General features: G+C 35.1%; 1 protein-coding gene across 1 annotated transcript in view; it reads right to left on the reverse strand.

Annotated features, from left to right (window-relative positions):
• The window catches only part of NEGR1 (neuronal growth regulator 1), a 908115-nt gene that overhangs the window by 535530 nt on the left and 352557 nt on the right, over positions 1-20028 (reverse strand). Inside the window, exon 2 of the mRNA XM_050804825.1 lies at positions 12476-12708. Within this exon, the coding sequence (XP_050660782.1) occupies positions 12476-12708 (233 nt within the window). The remainder of the gene's footprint in view (positions 1-12475; positions 12709-20028) is intronic.

Here is a 20028-nt window from a genome sequence, read left to right on the forward strand (position 1 = left end):
TAATTTTAGGTAGAAGTTTTCCAAAAAATGTAAGATTATTTTCAATTATGTTAGTTCAAAACCTTAAGATTGATATAAATTTATTATATCTTTTTCACATAGAATTTATCCGGGAGAAGAAAGAGTAATTAATTTTATTAATATTTTACAGTCTAACTTTGTTGTCTAAATTCTTAGTAAAGATCACTTGGAATCAGGGAGAGCAATATCAATTGCATCCTAGTTCAAAGGGAGAAAGAAGAAAGGACCTATATGCACATTATTAGCTCTTTGGAAAAAGAAAGATTATAACTCAGATTGAATACCTATTCTGAGTCTGACACTTCAAGAAATATATATCTAATTGTTTTTTAGATTTTTACAGCAAACAAGAGAGCTGGGGATTACTTTTTACTTCTCAGAGGATGGAGGTGAGTGTTAAACAGATGAAGACACTTGACCAAGTTCATACACTTTATAAATATTAAAAGTGAACGTGACTTGAGGTCAATCTAATACTTATGCCATGCCAAACTACTTAGGATAAAGAATACTGATCTTTACTAGTGTCAACAGGGGAAATAGATCAAAGAGAAAAAAATTCAGAAGAATTTTCTCTGGTCATTGGCTGTTTATACTCTAAGAGACTTCACTTCTTCATTCTATCATCGGTTAAATATTTATTTCAGCCCCTTTTATATGCCAGCCCCTGTTATACTCACTCAGGTTAGGTCAGTAAGATAGATATGATCTATATTTTCATGGAGCTTGTCACAACCTGCCATGCATTCGAAAATTAAAGCATGTGTCTTTCATTCCATCAGTGGTTCTCAACCAGGGGTGATTATTGCCCCAGCAGACATTTAAGTGTTACAACCAGGGAATGTTGCTAGTGTCCATATGTTGAGGCCAGGGCATCCTACGCTTGTACAGCAATACTCTCTCTCTCTCTCACACACACATACACACACACACACACACACACACACACACTCATATGGCCCAAAATGTCAGTAGTACTGAGGTTAAGAAATTTATTCTAGATGGATATAAAGGTACCTTTATTTTAAAGTGTGTATATGTGTGAATGTGCATGTGGAGTGTATTAGTTTTCCTATTGGCTGCCATAACAAAGTATCACAAATCTAGTGGCTTAACACAACACAAATGTATCTTACATGTCTGTTAGGCTAGACATGTCTCAGTCAGCTATACTCGAGGTGTTGGCAGGGCTGAATTCCCTTCTGAAGTTTCCAAAGGAGAATCCATTTCCTTGACTTGTCTGGCTTCTAAAGTCTGTCCATATTCCTTGGCTCAGGGTCCCCTTCGTCTATCATTAAATCCAGCCATTGTAGGTTGAGTCCTTCTTCAGCACATCAATCTGGTCTTCATCAGCAGTCAGTTCCCTCTGACCATTCTTTTGCCTTCCTCTTCCACTTTTAAGGGCCCATGTGATTTCACTGGGCCTGAGTAGATAATCTAAGTTAATAGGCACTTTTTTTTTTGTTTGTTTGTTGTTGATGTTTTGTTTTGTTTTTTTCTGAGGGAGGGTCTCGCTCTGTCACTCAGGCTGGAGTGCAGTGGCACGATCACCACTCACTATAGCCTCCACTTTCTGTGCCCAAGCAATCCTCCCACCTCAGCCTCCAAAGTAGCTGGGACCACAGCAGCTATTAATTTTTTTTTTTTTTTTTTTTTTTTTTTTGTAGAAATAGGCTCTCCCTGTGTTGTCCAGGATTGTCTCAAGTGATCTCCCTGCTTCGTTCTCCCAAAGTGCTGGGATTATAGGATAGCCCTGTCTTAAGATCAGATTACATTTTTCCTTGCCACTTGGCAAATTCATTGGCTCTGGAGATGAAGATGTAGTCATATTTGGAGACTGTATCATTTGGCCTCCCACAAGGGGTGATGAATGAATGCATGTGCAAAGTTATTTGCACACAGTTGGTATTGAATTAAAGTGAGACTTCATAAGTCTTTATTGATCTAAACTGAAGTCATCCTGCCTGCTCTTTTAAAATGAGCTCACTTAAAATGAACAAGTTCTAAGCAGAGTGAATAACAACACATCTCACTTTATTCTGCACTAATAAATAGCTGCAAAATCTGTCCCTCCTCAAGTCTTCAATATTTCATTTTACAAAGTGTCCGTCCACCTATAATTGTGTAACTGTTGGTTCTTTTTAAATGTTAAACTCTTGTTTGGATTTGGCATTAGAAACGTTTGGCTACAGTCTTTGTAGCTAACTCTGTCCCATGTAAAGTATATTTTTTCTCAAAATAACGCCTGTAATCCCAGCACTTTGGGAGGCCAAGACGGGCGGATCACGAGGTCAGGAGATCGAGACTATCCTGGCTAACACGGTGAAACCCCGTCTCTACTAAAAAATACAAAAAAAAAAAAAAAAAAAAAATTAGCCGGGCATGGTGGCAGGTGCCTGTGGTCCCAGCTGCATGGGAGGCTGAGGCGGGAGAATGCCGTGAACCCGGGGGGTGGAGCTAGCAGTGAGCCGAGATTGCACCACTGCACTCCAGCCTGGGCGACAGAGCGAGACTCCGTCTCAAAAAAAAAGAAAAAAGAAAAAAAAAAGAAAAAACCAAACCAAAACAAACAAACAAAAACATTGCTAGGGTAGAATATATTTTGTAGAAGGCTGGTGTCTTATTTGTTACTTTTTACCACAACATGCATTCACTATTTTACACTTGTGAAAATATGGAAATTAGCAGAAGATAAGAAGGTTTTGACCTCAAATAAAAATAAGCAATCTAAGACATGAACGTTTAACTAATCCTTTTAATTTATTTATTTTTCTTATTATGTCAGCATTCATGGTCTTATGTCCTAAAGATAACATCAACATACTAAGTCACAGCTTAAGAAAAGTGACTGGCATGAAGCTAGGCAGAAAGAAATACGTGCATTTATAAAAACAAAAAAACTCTACTGAGTTTCTAACATTTGTCACACACCATCCTGTTGAGAGTCAAAAAATAAAATAAAATAAAATAAGACCTAGTCATCACGCTCAAGAAGTTGACTTGAGACCTTACTTGGAGTCCACAGATAGATTTAGGGAGTTCATAAGCCTGTGTTCATGTAAAGAAGTATGCTAAAGGTATGTGTATTTTTCCAGAGAAGGGGTTTACAAACTTCATCAGATTTTCAAATGGGTTCATGACCACAAACTGTTTAAGGGCCACTTGTCTAAACGCAAACCTACCAATGTGGGTTAGAAAACTGACAACTTGGTGCTGGTCCTTCTTTCCCAAGTCTTTCTATTACTCTTGCTAGATTACTAACCAGAATATGCTGAAGGGATGGGTGGTGAAGTATGGGGAAGAGGGATATTGGAACATAACCTCCCTCTAATTCTGCAAACTAAGCTTTGCCGCCAGTTTTAATTGTGTCCATTTTCCTGTTGGTGCTATATATGATTAATTCTTATTTTTCTACTACAGATAATACAGTAAACAGTATTAGCAGATTCAAATTTTCTCCTGTGAAATTGTATCTTTGCTTTACATAAAGGTTACAAGAAGTATTGTCAGTTGGCATTTAACTAATGAAAACAGTAAATTCCTAATTGTCTTTATAGTGATATCTTAATTATGTACGTGATTTGGGAAAAAAGAAAAACAGAAAAAATATTTCATATATCAAATCCCATTACAATGACTCCAAGAACATAAGTTACTTCACCAGACATAGGTTTTATTTGCAGTGTTTCTTAAAATAAATAGGCCAGCTAGAGGTTGGTAATCTTTTATTTATAGAGAGATTTTCATAGTGATAGTGTACATTGCACTGGGATTTGACATGTATTACTTACACAGTTATTTTCTTTGTTTTTTAAAACAAAATGAATATACTCCAAGACAGGCAACAAATATAACCACTTTCCAATACAGATTGCACATGCAAAACTAAGAATTACTACCAAGAATATGAAAATGTGATCAGTCTGCTGAGCTCTGACATACTTTTCAAACTCTGTGCTTCAGGAATTGTAAGAAATATCCATTAATCATTAAAGGAACTTTTAAAGGCAGCAAATCTTGCTTAAAGGGATAATTACTTTAAATTATTTTCAAATGGTATTTTGGACTGTGTGTTATCAAAAACAGAAATACTGCCTTAGTCTCCAAATGAATAATACATAATATTCTTCTTCTTTCTTATATATCCTATACCCACATACGTTTTTATGGAATACTTGCCACTGTGATTCAAGCTTAAAACTTGAAAAAAAAAAGAAGACTAAAGTAGGGCAACATTTCTCCTCATCAACCCTGACCACAAGCTGTATAATTATTTGATTTTTGCCCCTCTTCTACCACCCTCTCAACATATTACTCATCTCATGAGTAGATTCAAGGCAGTGAAGTAGAATCTTCCTTGCTGGTATAATTTCCTAGTTAGCAAAGATGCTTACTTAAATCCCAATAGTGCTCCTTCCTTCTGCTATAAACTCACAAAGTTCCTTCTATAGAAAAGAAAAAGAGATGACTCAGATGGAAGCTGACAATGTGCAGTGGCTATCAATATGACCTTTTTTTTTTTTTTTTTTTTTTTTTTTTTTGCTTTTCTCTACCTGTCTTTCCTTGACAAATAACAACAAATTGAAAATGTATAAGAAAATATTATTTACTTAGTAATTCCCCTTGTGTAGAGTAAGAAGTGCATTATGAATTTTGGCACAGTTTTGATTTACTGTATTGTTCTAATATCAGACCTTACATTAGGCAATATGTAAAACTTCATGTGATAATTTTGCTTAGGAAAATATGATCCATATATTTACATAGAAAATCTTTTGGAAGCAAAATACTATTTACTGAAATGTACTTTCTCTTTCTGCTACTTCTTTATTCCCAACTGTAGAAAAGTAATGTTTGATAATTCTGAATATTAGAATATTTAGAAAAAAAAATGTGTATTCTGGAAGACAAGCTTATATTAAAACAAGAATTTTACTAAAAGTAGCTCAATTCACCTTATATCTTATAAATCATAGTAGCTAAATCCATAACCTAATGAATGTCAGTATATTCACAGAAAAGTGAGGTAATAAATTCCTAGAATCTGGTCTGATATATCCTGCCATGTAACCATAGCAATTCTAGCCAGAAGGGATTATGTGAAAAGAAAGCTGAAAATGTCCACCTGCAAAATGCATTAATTTTTTTAATTGTTATGCAATATTTCCTTGCCTAAAAAAGCTTACCCCACATAAGCACAGATGGTGAACCTGAGTTTTTCTGTGAAGGTATATTTGGGGAAATAATCTTAGATCTGAATTTGTCTGTGAAGGTACATTTGGGAAAATAACCTTCATTCTGAATTTGTCTGTGAAGGTATATTTGTGGAAATAATCTTGCTGAAGTCTACGATCACAAATGACACCTGAAAAACTTATTTTTCCCCAGTTTCTCAAATTAGGCATAACTATTCTAAATTGTTTAGATATCAGACCATTGTCTCTCTAGACCTCAATAATACTGCTTCATATATTTCAACAGATTAAATCTTTCCCACTAGATAAAGTACCCAGGGAATATAATGATAGTCCTGGTCAAGCGTAGGGGCTCATGTCGGTAATCCCAGCACTTTGGGAAGTTGGCCAAGGTGGGTAGATCACCTGAGCCCAGGGATCACCTGAGCCCAGGCGTTTGAGATCCGCACGGGCAACATGGCAAGATCCAATCTCTACAAAAAAAAAAAAAGAAAAAAATTCCAGGCAGAGTGGGGTGCACCTATAGTCCCAGCTACATGAGAAGCTGAGGTGGGAGGATCACCTGAGGCCAGGGAGGTTGAGGCTGCAGTAGGCCAAGACTGAGCCACTATGCTCCAGCCTGGACACAGAGTGAGATGCTGTATCAGAAAAAACAAAACAGAACATATATATATATATATATATATATATATACACATATAAAATCATCGTCCTATTAACTAATGAGGCATATCTTCCAAAATGCTAATAAGATCCTGTCTTCGTAAGTTGCAAAACTGGACATTTCAGATAAATAGAAATAGAAAAAACAATAGAATGTTCTTAGGCCTGGTTCCATCATTACTACTTCATTGTGGGGAAAATCTGTAGGGACCAATACAATCTTATTTTCATCAGTAACTGAACTTACTTGGTCTTTCACCCTGTGATCAGTAGTCAGGTATCGATTAGTCTGCCTGAGCTCAGTGTAATTTGACTTCCTTTGGACCTGCATTATAATGTAAATTGGGTAAGTAAAGAATGATTTATGGTAGAACAGGTCGGAATCCCCTGCAAAGGGAATGAGAATGAGTATGTACACCCTTATAAATGTAACTTTTATTTTAAATATTTGAGACCACTTTTAGCCAAATTTTAGAGAGCAAATAATAAGCATTTTCTTACCAGCAGATAAATAACATGTATTTATCATATATGTTCTTAGAAATGTAGCTCTGTTATGTAGTTAATGATATAAAGAAGCTATAGATCACATACAAAAAACATGGACAATTTTGGGAGACTTACTCCTAGTTTTAAAAAGTAGTAGCTCCACTAACAAGTTATCTTTTTTTTCATCTACCTAAGATTATGTTTTGTAAGTATGAAGGTGCATTCCTTAAAGATAAAGATATTTTGGGTAGGGTAACATTATGTAACAGGTAATTAAGCCATTTTTATTTCAATGGGTTATTATTTGTTTCCATGCTAAAAATATTAACAGCATGTAGTTTGACTCTTTGTCCATTTGTTTGTGTTTTAGAGCATGTCGAAGATTGGGTTCCCATGTATAATTTTGATCTCCTCCACATGTAAAAATAGATCCTGAATAAAACAGACTGGGATCCAATGCAAGAGTCTTGTCGTGAGCCATTATTGCATCCAGACAATGACTGTTTCAACATCTGTAGCTCTGTAAAATTTTTGTTAGTGGAGATAATTTTTCTTTGGTTTCATTTTTTGACTTGTTGAAAATTTTGAAATTTTCACTGTTGCAGGACAATGGCTTAAATTGTCCAATGTATGTATTCTTTCATGCCACTGGTTTTTTTTTTTTTTTTTTTTTTTTTTGGTCTTGTTTTTTTTTTTTTTTTTTTTTTTCTCCTTTTGATCTTTTGGTAAAAAGCAGGCCCATGTCTTGTGATGCTGTTTATTTCCATCAGCTCAAACTGGAACAGAGTGTGATGTCCTTCTCTTTCCGTGTGTCTTGTCAAGGCCTTGCTATTCATTAAAAGGATGTTAACATTAGACAAAGATGTACTAATCTTTGGAGACTATGGCTTTATATTTGTGGCTACATAGAGTAATTGCTCTCCAGATAATCATTGGTAAGTATAACTCTGAAGTATCTGCACTCGAATTACTATTCAATGACTAATTGGGAAAAATAACATTTGTGGAGTTTTGCCTAAGAAGGATAGGTTCTAAAATTTATTTGTAGATTAAGGTGGTAATCAAAAAGCTATCTCCCTGTTATTGGAATGGCATCTTATTGAATTTATTTTTAAGTTTATTTTTTTACTTCCCTGCACTTCAGGTTATAAGTAAACTTATAAGTAAACTTATACTTATAAGTAAACTTATAAGTTTACTTATAACTTATACTTATATACTTATATAAGTTTATAAACTTATATAATGAAAGCTGTTATAAGTAAAAGCCTTATGAATGAATGCTACGGGTACCAAAGAGATGTTCCTTATACCTCACTGTGTTGCTCTGAGATAGCTCACAGCAGAAATGCTAATTTATTCTGAAAAACAGGATCAGAGTACTGAGAAAAATAAGTTTTAACCTATGAACTATGAAATGAATAACTGATTCTGTTTCTCTGTATATATTGGCTCTCAGAAATCTTACTGAATTTTTGCTATGCTCTGAAAGTATATGGAAATCATATTACAAATTTTGTGATCTAACCTCACCTCTGACTGCATCCTACTCCTCTATTGTTTATTTTGTTCCTCCTATCTATCTTGGTGTTCTGAATACTTCTCCATAAGCCACTTCAAATCCCTTTAAACATAAAATAGAATATTAATAATAAATGATGTTTGAATGTCTTTTCACTTTATAAAGGCTTTCTCAAAATAATGACTAAGCAAGAGATAAGGATCTGATATTGTCATAGTTTAGGATCTTTGTGAAATGAATTCAAACAAGATAGAGTTTAGAGTGCAGGATGTTTATTAGGCAATATCCTTATGATCAGCCCCTGGGGATGGAAGAAGAAGGGGGTTTGAATATAGTAAGGAGTAGAGCTTCAATGGAGTCTGGACAATAGCCTCAGCTGCCCACGTGGAGCTCTGAACCTAAAATGGCCCATCAAAGCTCTCCTACATTGGGCTAAAAGGAAAAGGTCTTTATACTCCTTACCTCAAGCAGTCATTGGGTGTTAGCTACTCTAGGCAGGCCTTGACTTCGGCAAGGAGGCTCTCTGCAGCTGAGACTATCCTCAAAAGGGCCCTGAATATTGTCTTCTAACTACACTCCCAGTATCTAGAGAAAGAAGCCCACCCTTGATAAGGGAAGTGAAGCACCCCACCTATTACAAATACTCTAGGTGAGTTATGTACCCTAAGGAAATTACAATACCCTGGAGAAGTTAAATATTTTTGAGAAGTTATTTTGATTATAGAGTTATGTGCTAGTCAAATCTCCTTCTACTCTGACCAGAGAAAACATAGAGTATATTTCCTTGAAAGGGAATGAGTTGAGCAATAAACACTTCATATGTGCTTATTTAATACACAATATCTATGAGTGTCTAATCTGTGTTCTATACAACCTAGACTTTAAATGTCATGGAGAACTAAAAGTAGGAACCATGTCTTAGTCCATTTTATGCTGTTATAACAGAATATCCCCGATTGGGTAATTTATAATGAACAGAAATTTATTTGGCTCATATTTCTGGGGGCTGAGAAGTCCAAGAGCATAGTGCCAGTGTCTTCCAAGGGTCTTTGTGCTGCATCATCCCATGGCAGAAAACAGATGGCCAAGAACAAGAAAGCAAGAGGGGGCCTAACTCACTTTTATAAGAAACCCACTCTCACAACAACTAATCCAATCCCATGACAGCAATATTGAACCATTAATGAGAGCTCTCATGAATGAATAATCAGCTTTTATTTGACTGCACCTCAGACACTGTTCCTTTCAAGATTAATTTTCCAACACATAAACTTTGGGGGACAGATTCTAACCATAGCACAATTCCTGACATATATTCAGGTGGGAGGTGTTTATATTTCATGTTTCTTATCATTACAGTATTGTACTAGGGAGCCCTGGCTTCATAACAAGTCCTCTAGCCTCACACACTTATACACTTATAAACAAAGAAATGAGTTCTTTGTAAATATATCACATAGTTCGAAACAGTGAATAATAGGTCATTTGATTTATCAAAACCATGTTATATATAGGTAATGAAAAATTTTATTTTATTACTAAGTCTATTAGCCAGTTTCCACCCTTTTAAAGCCAGGCTCCAAATTATCACATTCTTCAAATTTCATAAATACATAGATTACTCAGCTCCATTGGATAAAGAAAAAATGTAAAGAGAAATGAAACGTACTTGTGGAGTAAGTAGTAACAGGGCTATATGTAAACATTAGTTTGCATGGTGTTCGATAAAAGTTATAAAATATTTTTCTTTTTTGACTTAAATACATTTTTTCCTATTAAATCAAAGCAAATAATTTAAGTGGGATTTTTATTACTGTTTTTTATTTGTTTTGTTTTTGTATGTTTTTATCATTTGTCTTTTTTTGACTGGTATGGACCTTAAAGATCTTCTTGTCCTATGTCCCTTTTGAAATGAGAAAGCCAGAGTTCAGAGACTTAATAATTGCCTATTTCCAGATTAGAATCCAGGTTTTCCTATTCCTACTTTAGTGTGTTTCCTCCTCCATTGCTCCATATATTTATATTAATAGCTCTAAGAAGTCAAGCACTAATAAATTTCTCAAACATAGTGTCTGTGTTGACAATATATCCACCTTTTATCCCTTTTCAAAATGATTAGAAAAGAATAGTTCCCTGGAGTACATGCAACAATTGAAGGTGAGCTTTGTTTTTACCAGCCAATGTATGTTTGACATCAGTGATTAATACAGTTTTCCCTCAGTTGCTACGCTTCTTTATCTTGGTGCATAAACGACTGACAGATTGTTAGGCAAAGAGCATAAGCTTCAAAACTATGCTGATACCCCTGGGCATCAGACAATCTAACAAATTTAGGGACTGAAGAGGTGTACACATCAGTTTATTTTTGTTCATTGAGAAGAAATGTAGTGGGGTTGACTTTTTATGACATTTATGTAGTACTTGAATTGACTGACAAGCCTATTAATGTATTCCCTGAACTTTATTAATGTAATATGAAAAATGCCTACGTGTCAATCAACTTCTAACAAGTAATTACGTTCATAAATACTGTAAAATTATTAGCTTTTAATTTTATCCAATCCTATACTTTCAAAACAGTAACATGGATTTTTCTTTTTCTGGAGGAATAAAATATTATACTGAAGGAACATTCAATAAGTACATTCCTAACTGCTCAAAAGTTCACCATCATCTAATGACCAGCAAAAAAGAGTACTACAGTAAGACGTGTAGTAATTTTAAAAATGTGAACAATATCAAACAACATAAGTAATATAAAGTTAGTTTAAAAATCCTATGAGAATTAAACATGTACCTAGGCTGGTCTTAAATACCGATAGTCTGGTTATTTAAAATATAGGCCTAATATGGAACAAGAGAGAATGGAAAAAGGAAAATGGGATATATTTATTCTTCAGAAATATATCATTTAAATTTACAAGTTTAAAATGTACAAGCAAAATGTCTGTGTCTTAACTAACTTGAACATATTATTGTTCAAGTGCACTTTCTTTTTTCACATAATGAAAATCTTTTATAGTCTTTGAGCTAGAAACTCAAGTCAAAGGGCAGAGAGCTGAACAAGAGAACAGGATTAGGCTTGAATAACATAAGAAATGTGTTTTGTCTTACAATCTCATGTCAGTTTCTGAAGCTGGATTAACTCCCACCCTCTGGAGTCCCTGAATAATCTCTGATTAAAAAGATAGACTTTTGTGAAAATGTTATTATGTTGGGATATACCACTTTTAAATAATGAACATCATCACAGTCTGCAATAATCTGCAAAAAAAAAAAAAGAAAAATCGCTGAGGAAATTCATTGACTTATTTTTCAATTTTTACTTTCCTCCTTAAAGTTAATTGTTTAATAAGTTTAACCTTATCACAAAGTTAAAATATTTGCTGTACTAACAATTGAAGCTGTGTTTGAATTCAAGTTTACCTGTACGTAAGGAAATAAAGCTCAGTTAATAAGGCTATAGATTAGTAATCTCTTTCAGACTTAAGCTATGCACCTAAATTAATTTTCAACCTTGACTTATTGAAGGGTAAACTCAAAGAGAGTACAACTGACTTGCTCACTCAACTTTCCTACTAGGAATAAAACATGCATGCTCTGGTACCACATTATCACATGATTCGTTATTAATTTTACTTAGAAATATGGCAACATCAGTTTCAGTTCCACAGAGCATAATATTTCTAAACAATGAACACATGATTAATTTATAAAGCAGAAGGAAATAATGTAAAAGGGCAAAAAATAAACGTTTTCCATTCTCCTAGCATAATAATTGCATTTTTCTTGAAAACCATTTGTATTTTAGGGTACATATGCTCTTACATTTTAGTATGCAAGAGAAATAAAATAATTTGATGCTTCTGTTTGTATCTGGAGATTGAAAGTTAGCTAGCATGCTTTATGATCTACTGAAAGTAAATCAAATATAAACCATTGTGTACATGTATTCTCAATTACTTCATATTTAAATAAAGAAATCTTAGAAGGCTGATACTTTTCATTGTGACTTGAATCAAAGTAAACAGACGTTGGATTGAGACAGAGTATTTGAATGGTTGGCGGACTGCATTTAAAGAGTTATTATGCATATTTCAAAAAGTTCTAATATTTCCATGTATCTATTGTAGGTTTCAAATATTTAATGTATCAATCATGGGCTCTCAAAGATTGATTGAAGGGATGAATCAAAGGAAGATATGAGGTGAATCATTTACAAACGTCATAATGTGGTGTTAATGGATATTTCTTTATCTTTGTAAGTAGGGATTTGTATGCCCGTAATGGTCATTACACTTCTTAATGACTACAATACTTGCATACATTTTTAAAGTGTGTGTTTGTGTGTGTGTCTTTCAATTCAAAGTCAGACGACTTTTTCATTTTGTCTGTATGACTCTTAACGACTTTCTGATATCTAGGAACGTAAACTCCTAAAAGCAATGACAATATACTTCAACAAATATTTCAATGACAATGAATATTTCAGCATTGTTAATTGTTTCCTAGTCATTTTGATACCTAAATATTAAGCATTTCTAAGCATAGTCTTTCACAATATAGCAGTTCTGAAAATACATACCTTGCACAGTTAGATGCACCTGCATTGTTCTGGGTGTATGTTGAGTCTGAACAGAACACGTGTATGGGCCATCATCTGTCACATCTACATTCTGTATCTGGAGGCTGTAGTCCCTTTTATTCAATGTTGAAATTGAAACTCGAGGATCCACTGACCACTTATCACCTCCCGCAAAAATAATACTTGACCGATTCAGCCAGGCACCCTTTGAAGCTCCATCTTCCAAAAAGCACCTAAAAATTACAAGAGATAGAACACTATTAATCAAAATAAAAATGAGAGACAACATTATTTTGTTCTGAGTGTTATTTTCTTTTGCTGAATAATAGCACAGCATCAATTGAAAACATCAGACATTAACTCAGGAAACACGAACATACTGATGTATCTTCCATTCCCAATACAAATGTAAAACAATACTTGCATACAATTTTTTAAGTGTGTAGTGTGTGTGTGTGTGTGTTTGTGTGTGTGTGTTTCAACTGAAAGTTAGTCAAAAGTCTTTTTCATTCTGTCTGGATGACAAATTTAAATAAAGTTAAATTAGTTTAAACAATTTTCTATGTTAAAGCCTATTTCTTCGTTTGAAATTATGAGAAACAGTAAAGGTCTATGATTTAGACTGACCTGACCCAATCTGACACTGAATATAATGTACCAGATGCAGAAATCATAGAACCATATAAGGGTGGATTTATTTATTTATTTATTTGTTTATTTCTTTATTTGACGCAGGATATTACTCTGTCGCCCAGGGTGGAGTGGCACAATCTTGGCTCACTGCAACTTCCATCTGCTGAGTTCAAGCAATTCTCCAGCCTCAGCCTCCCTAGTAGCTGGGATTACAAGCGCCTGACACCGTGACTGGCTAATTTTTGTATTTATAGTGGAGACGGGGTTTCACTATGTTGGCCAGACGGGTCTTGAACTCCTGACCTCAGGCGATCCACCTGCCTCAGCCTCCCAAAGTGCTGGTTTTTTTTTTTTTTTTTTTTTTTTTTTTTTTTTTTTTTGAGACGGAGTCTCGCTCTGTCACCCAGGCTGGAGTGCAGTGGCCGGATCTCAGCTCACTGCAAGCTCCGCCTCCCGGGTTCACGCCATTCTCCTGCCTCAGCCTCCCGAGTAGCTGGGACTACAGGCGCCCGCCACCTCGCCCGGCTAGTTTTTTGTATTTTTTAGTAGAGACGGGGTTTCACCGGTTAGCCAGGATGGTCTCGATCTCCTGACCTTGTGATCCACCCGTCTCGGCCTCCCAAAGTGCTAGGATTACAGGCTTGAGCCACCGCGCCCGGCCAAAGTGCTGGTTTTATAGGCTTGAGCCACCATGCCCGGCCTATAAGGATTTACTTTTAAAATAGCTTGCATTTGCACAGTGGGAAGCTTGTACACTGAAACTATAAACTATGTTTCACTGATAAAACTATAAACTGTGTTTACTGAATGCTGTAGTCATTAGATATAACAAAGCTAGTGTAACACTTTTATTAATAATGTTGCTCATTTTTGCAATTTATTGATCAAAGCCTTTTTTTTTTTTTTTTTTTTTTTTTTTTTGAGAGGGAGTCTTGCTCTATTGCCCAGGCTGGAGTGTAGTGGTGCAATCTCGGCTCACTGCAAACTCCACCTTCCGGGTTCACGCCATTCTCCTGCCTCAGCATCCCGAGTAGCTGGGACTACAGGCGCCCGCCACCATGCCCAGCTAATTTTTTTTTTGTATTTTTAGTAGAGACGGGGTTTCACCGTGTTAGCCAGGATGGTGTCAATCTCCTGACCTTGTGATCCGCCCACCTTGGCCTCCCAAAGTGCTGGGATTACAGGCATGAACCACCGTGCCCGGCCGATCAATATTTTTTTTTAATAAAGCATTCATTTAGCCAGCAAACATCTATAAGGTATCTATGGATTTAAATAGGTATTGTCTCTTGCTGTCTAAAAGTTTTAGTCTAGCGAGGAAGACACAAGAGCAAACCAATTATTACTATACAGAAAGGAAAATATTTTTATGAAATCACACACAGGATGCATGAGAGATCAAAGAGAGTTACTTGAATCAGGGCATTGAAGGCATAGAGAAAGGCCTTCTGAAATAGGCAATGTCTGAGATAAAGAGGTCAGTACTGTAAGATATGGCATTCTAGACAGAGATGCTATGCTATATGTAGGCAGCATCTCTAGGCATTTCAAGGAATGATAAATAACCATGAGATATATGGTAAAAGGCATGAGAGATGGAATTGGAAAAATAAAACCAGATCCACATGATGATGACAAGCGTAATAACAATTACTAGATTTTAAGGCCAAATTTGCAGCCATATATTTAGTCATATTCTGTAACAGGTTTCAAAAATACAGCATTATGTTTAATAGTAGTCAGGCACATCAAGCTTTAGAACAGAAGAAGGCTGTGGTCATATACCAGTGATTTTGCTGAGGCCTGAAATTCTGTTTCATCTTGAAAATGTTCTGTTACAAATTAAAGACTGGTTTTCTTAAATGAGTACAAAGCACAGCTACAGAACGAAAACACACATACATAGAAATAGTTTGACAGCATTTCCACAGAGCACCTTGGGGGATTGAACACAGTGTTTTGAGATTGCTACAAAATTGCAAGCTGAAAGCAACAGGGTGGGCTGCTGTCAACTGTATGAAACTAATCAGTGGGTGAAAAAGTAAGGAACAAGGTACATTGCAGAATCTAATTTGCAGTCAGCTTTACCATCTACAGAATCCAAAACGGAAGTCGTAAAGGTCACTGTTAATTGAAAAGCTTGTCCTTATGTATTTATTAAAGAAAATAAAACCCCCTTTAATGACGTAATTAAATAATTCCAGCATATTGTTATTCTTAATAATATGCAGAAAGAAGATACAGGGGACATATTTCCCATTTCACAAGATCACATTTGTGCTGGTACAGGACAGAACTCTGAAATACCACTGCTAGGACTGTGATAATTCTAGTGTGTCATTTAGTATCTGCATTCATCAAGTGTTTCTGCATAACCTCTGCATCTATGTCCTTCGCATGTTTTTCTATTGCGTGTTCATAACAACTCTTTCAGGGTATAGACTGCAATGCTCTCGATCACTAAAATAAATGGAGATATTTAGGTTAAATGACTGGCCTAAGCCACGAAATTAGTGGGTGCCAATGTTGAATTCATAATCAAGTCTTCTCTTTCCACATTCAATGTCCTTTCCACTGTAATGCAGATCAAAGACTTTTAAAATAGGTTTCCGAAATGGGAAAATGATTAGAATGTTGCAGAAATTACTGCAAGTAATTTCTTATTTACTGAATGTGACCAACTGCTTAACCTGTCCTAGTCTAAAGGAAGCAGAAAATTAATTATTAGTGGATGTTTTACCATGAAAGTCTGATTTAGAATGCTCTGTTGGGCATTTCCATTTCCCTAGAGGCAGTAGCAGCTTTACCTTTATTTTGGGGGTTTTAGGGAAGACTGCAGAGATTAACCAGTAATCTTAGCATAAGCACTGTTCCTCAATTCTGGCATGACATTGGCTGCCACAGAAGAATAGAATTCAACTTCTTCATGATGAAAAAGATGAAAAAAAAAAAAACATCATTTTTGTCTCCTTGGCTTCAATAACTATATTTTGTAATAGTCATTGTTCCCAACTCAAAGTTTTTCAAGATGCATGTTAGTAATACTCTTGAATGACAATCAGAAAAAAATATATATATTTTCCTTTTGGAAATTTTGTGGAATTTTGTAGAATTATTCTCAAACTACACTATTATGTTAGAACATAAATAACCCAAATTACCTTACATGGAATTTTACAAATTTTGAATGGCAAGTCTATGTAGGCATGGTTATGTTATGAAATCATATAGAGAATACATGTAGTTTAAAGATCCAGTATGAGATGACTATAAAGAGCATGTGAATAGGCCAAACATACACACACACATGGCTGTATGCATGTGTGGGTGTTGTTTTTTTTTTGGTCATTATAAAGATTCCTTGAGAACAAGAACTTATCTTCTTCCTCTGTACCTCCTTTTTGTTCTCCACTTTACATCCTATTTTTTTTCTTTACAATACAAAGAGATATTGCTTGACATGTGTATGTTGTATTAAGAAATTTTGTAAGGAGGGAAGCTATGTAGGGTACAATGGGGTGGAGGGTGAGGGCCAAGTAGAGAAGCATGATACCAATTTATGTTTGTACTCTTTGGGTACCAACATTTTTTTACTTGGTTTAAAAAGTCTAGGGTCTACAAATATAAATTTGTTGGAATCCTGGCCCATACGGAATTTAAATTTTATCAAGGATGATAAAGCATGTGTATGAACAGCCGTCATGCAGAACAGGAAGTGAAAAATGTAGTAATTAAATTGCCATTATAATTGGATTATTGAGATTCTCTGAGAGTCTCTGGCTTCTGCCCTTGACCCTTGTAGCCAGATCCGTTCTTCCCACAATAAGCAGAATGAACATTTTAGAGTTTAAATCAGATCATCAACAACTCCAAGCCTTCTATTTAATTCATAAGAAAATTTATAATTCTGATAGTAGTCAACACAGTCTTATAGAATCTGGTCCCCTGATGTTTTCTGACTTTACCTCCCACCCCCCTTTTCCACTTTGCTCTAGGTTGTGATCCTTTAGCTGTGCTTCCAACAAGCCAGGCATTCTCTTTCCTCAGTTAGTTTATATTTGCTATTTCTTCCTTGAAAAATTTTTCCTCTAAAGTTCTACATAACTTGTTCCCTATCTTCCTTAGGTCTTCATTAAATGTCCTAATGTATTAAATAGCAAAAACACCACGACTGTTCCAACACTCCCTGTAGACATATTATCCATTTACTTGATTGATTGTTGTCTCTCTCTTTCCACTAGAAGCAAGATCCAGGAATTTTGTCTATTTGGTTGCTTCTATATATTCCAAGGGTCTAAACATAATGAACGATAAATATTAGTGTGTGTTGAGTGGATAAATGAAGGTAAAAATTAGGAAAATTTTGGAGAAAGGAATAATATGATAAAGTGTATCAAAATTCCCAAAGTGCGGCATAGTCGGAAAAGCAAAATCACACCCATGTAAACTATAACATGTAATTAAATGCAAATATATATAGTACAGACGATAACTGGTGAATGATACAGAGGATGTGCTAAGCAATCTAAATCAGTAAGTGAAGAACTGAGCTAAGAATTCAGTGATCAGAAAAAAGGCAAGTCAGGGGCAGAGGTGGGCAGGGTGCAGGTGGCAGATCAAGCAAATCATCCATACACACAGATACTTGAAATAAGAAAGAACTACAGCATTTGACTCTACACTTCAGAAGCCCTTTTAAACCATTAGACATTCTGCTTAGTATGTGCTAGGAGTTTTGCTAGGCATTTTACATTTATTATACCATTTAAACCTAGAATAACACTGTGAGCCAGATACTACTATTATCTTCATTTTTTTAGATGAAGTAGTAAAGGTACTGGCAGGTTGTGATTGGACAAAGCAAGGTGGCTTGCATTCAAAACCACAGTGACAGACTATGCTAGTATTTTTAGAGTCAGGCAGCAGCAAGTCAGGGGGTCTCCCTGTTTAGAATGGAGGAATTAAGGCGTAAGGGAGAGTTCAGTGAAGTGAGGGTGGTCAGATCAGTAATGGGACAGCATGAAGTAACACTTCTCTGGTCACAAATTCAGATCTTTTTTCTTTGGACTTCAAAATGGAACATTTTAGCAGCAAGTGATCTTAGGATCCCTTTGAAATACAGACAATGAAATAATCTGAATAAAAATGTACAAAAATAAATATATCCTCTAATCGAGTATGGCATAGATTTCCTTGATAGTGGTTTTTATCTTTCACTTAAAAAATCTGCTAGACTACCTTTTTTGCAAGGAGATGAATAAAACAGTTCCAAAAATATAGTCTTCAGCATATGCTCTGTTGACACTATACCAAATATCATGATAAATACTTAAATTTTCAGTCAATCATCTGGATATTTTGTACACATAGTTCCAAACATCTGGCTATTGGAAAATATATGCAAAAAACCTTGAACATTTCTTTTTGCTTCATGGTTGTTAATTATATAAACCCCGGCTCACAATATTTAATTCTTTTTGAATAAGGATGGCACTGCTGCCTAAATTCTTTTAAGAAGCCCCTTAAAGGATGTTACTACATGTTGGGCAGGTCTCTGTTTTGGGGCTATGAAGTCCCATTTGGTGAGATGCTATTTGATCAAATTGTTAGAATAATTCTAACAGAATATACCTGTGATACTAATTCCTGTGGTGATTAAATCTGAAAGGTGGACATCAGAGAGTGTAGTGAAAAATAGCATATTTAGCGTATTTGTTATTTTTTAAAGCTGTTAAGTTAAAAAGCCTCTGGCTGCTAAGGAATGATTTTGTCCACTTACATCTCAATTTCTTTGTTGCACAGTCCAAAAACATAAGCATTCTCACCATTACCAGTATTTCGCACAGCAGAATTTATTCAGCTGTATGGATAAAGAACAGCTTTTCTCAAGACATGTTGATTAATGAAAGCTCCTATTAAAGGCACCAGTTAATAAAAAAAAAAAAGTACATTTTTCTCTTGGACTCAAAGCTAAACTGAGTGAAAATAATATTCCTATGAAGAGACTTACCAGCTACCTTTACTGCTGTCTCTTCATTGCACCATGAAGTCCTAAATTTGACAGAAGGAGAACTTTTCAAAGCATATTAACAGAGTTCAGAATCCCATAAAATCTCCATGATGATTCTGCACACAAAGAGAGTTCTGATATCCTGATTTCAAGACCAAATGAGGTAAGGCAAGTAAAGCAGAGATTATATGGAACAGAAAAGAAATTCCACCATCTTTCTCCCCTATCTTTGTTTTTATGGCACTCTCCTCTTGATATCTTTCATGAGAGTTGATTCCCAGATAATATGTATGTATGTATACATAAATTATATGGTTATATAAATATTTCCTAGATAATAATATCACTTTATGATTGACAATATTTAAAATTCTCTTTTACAACTACTCAGACACAGAAATGGTTGTCATTATCTTTCTATTTTTGCAGGTGTGGTAGAGGTGGGAGACAGTGAAGGGTGGTGGGAAATCCATGGTAACAATTTGTCCAGTGAGCTTCAATTATTTAATGAAGTCCTCATCTTTAGAGATGATAAGAATTATATTTTAAAATATGTTGCTGGTGATATCTAAGTGAGAACTGCACTTCAGCAGGTTAACAGTTCAATACTGCTCAGTATACAACAGTAATATGTTAACATCACTATGCACCAGATACATTTTAAGCATGTTATGTATATTTTTCATTCAATCCTCAAAACAAGCCTTTGAGGTAGGTACTATCCAGTACTATTATTATTAGCATCATTATACCCATTTTACAATGAAGACACTGGGATACATCTGTTAATTAAGTAACTAGCAGATGACTTGCTTATTGACATTTGTATTATATGAGAAAAACATTATTATGAAATAATTGCAGTAAATCTTCAGGCCTTAGAACCAAAGTAATATCAATATTACAATGA

Source organism: Macaca thibetana, chromosome 1 (genome assembly GCF_024542745.1).
Source record: "Macaca thibetana thibetana isolate TM-01 chromosome 1, ASM2454274v1, whole genome shotgun sequence".
NCBI lineage: Eukaryota > Metazoa > Chordata > Mammalia > Primates > Cercopithecidae > Macaca > Macaca thibetana.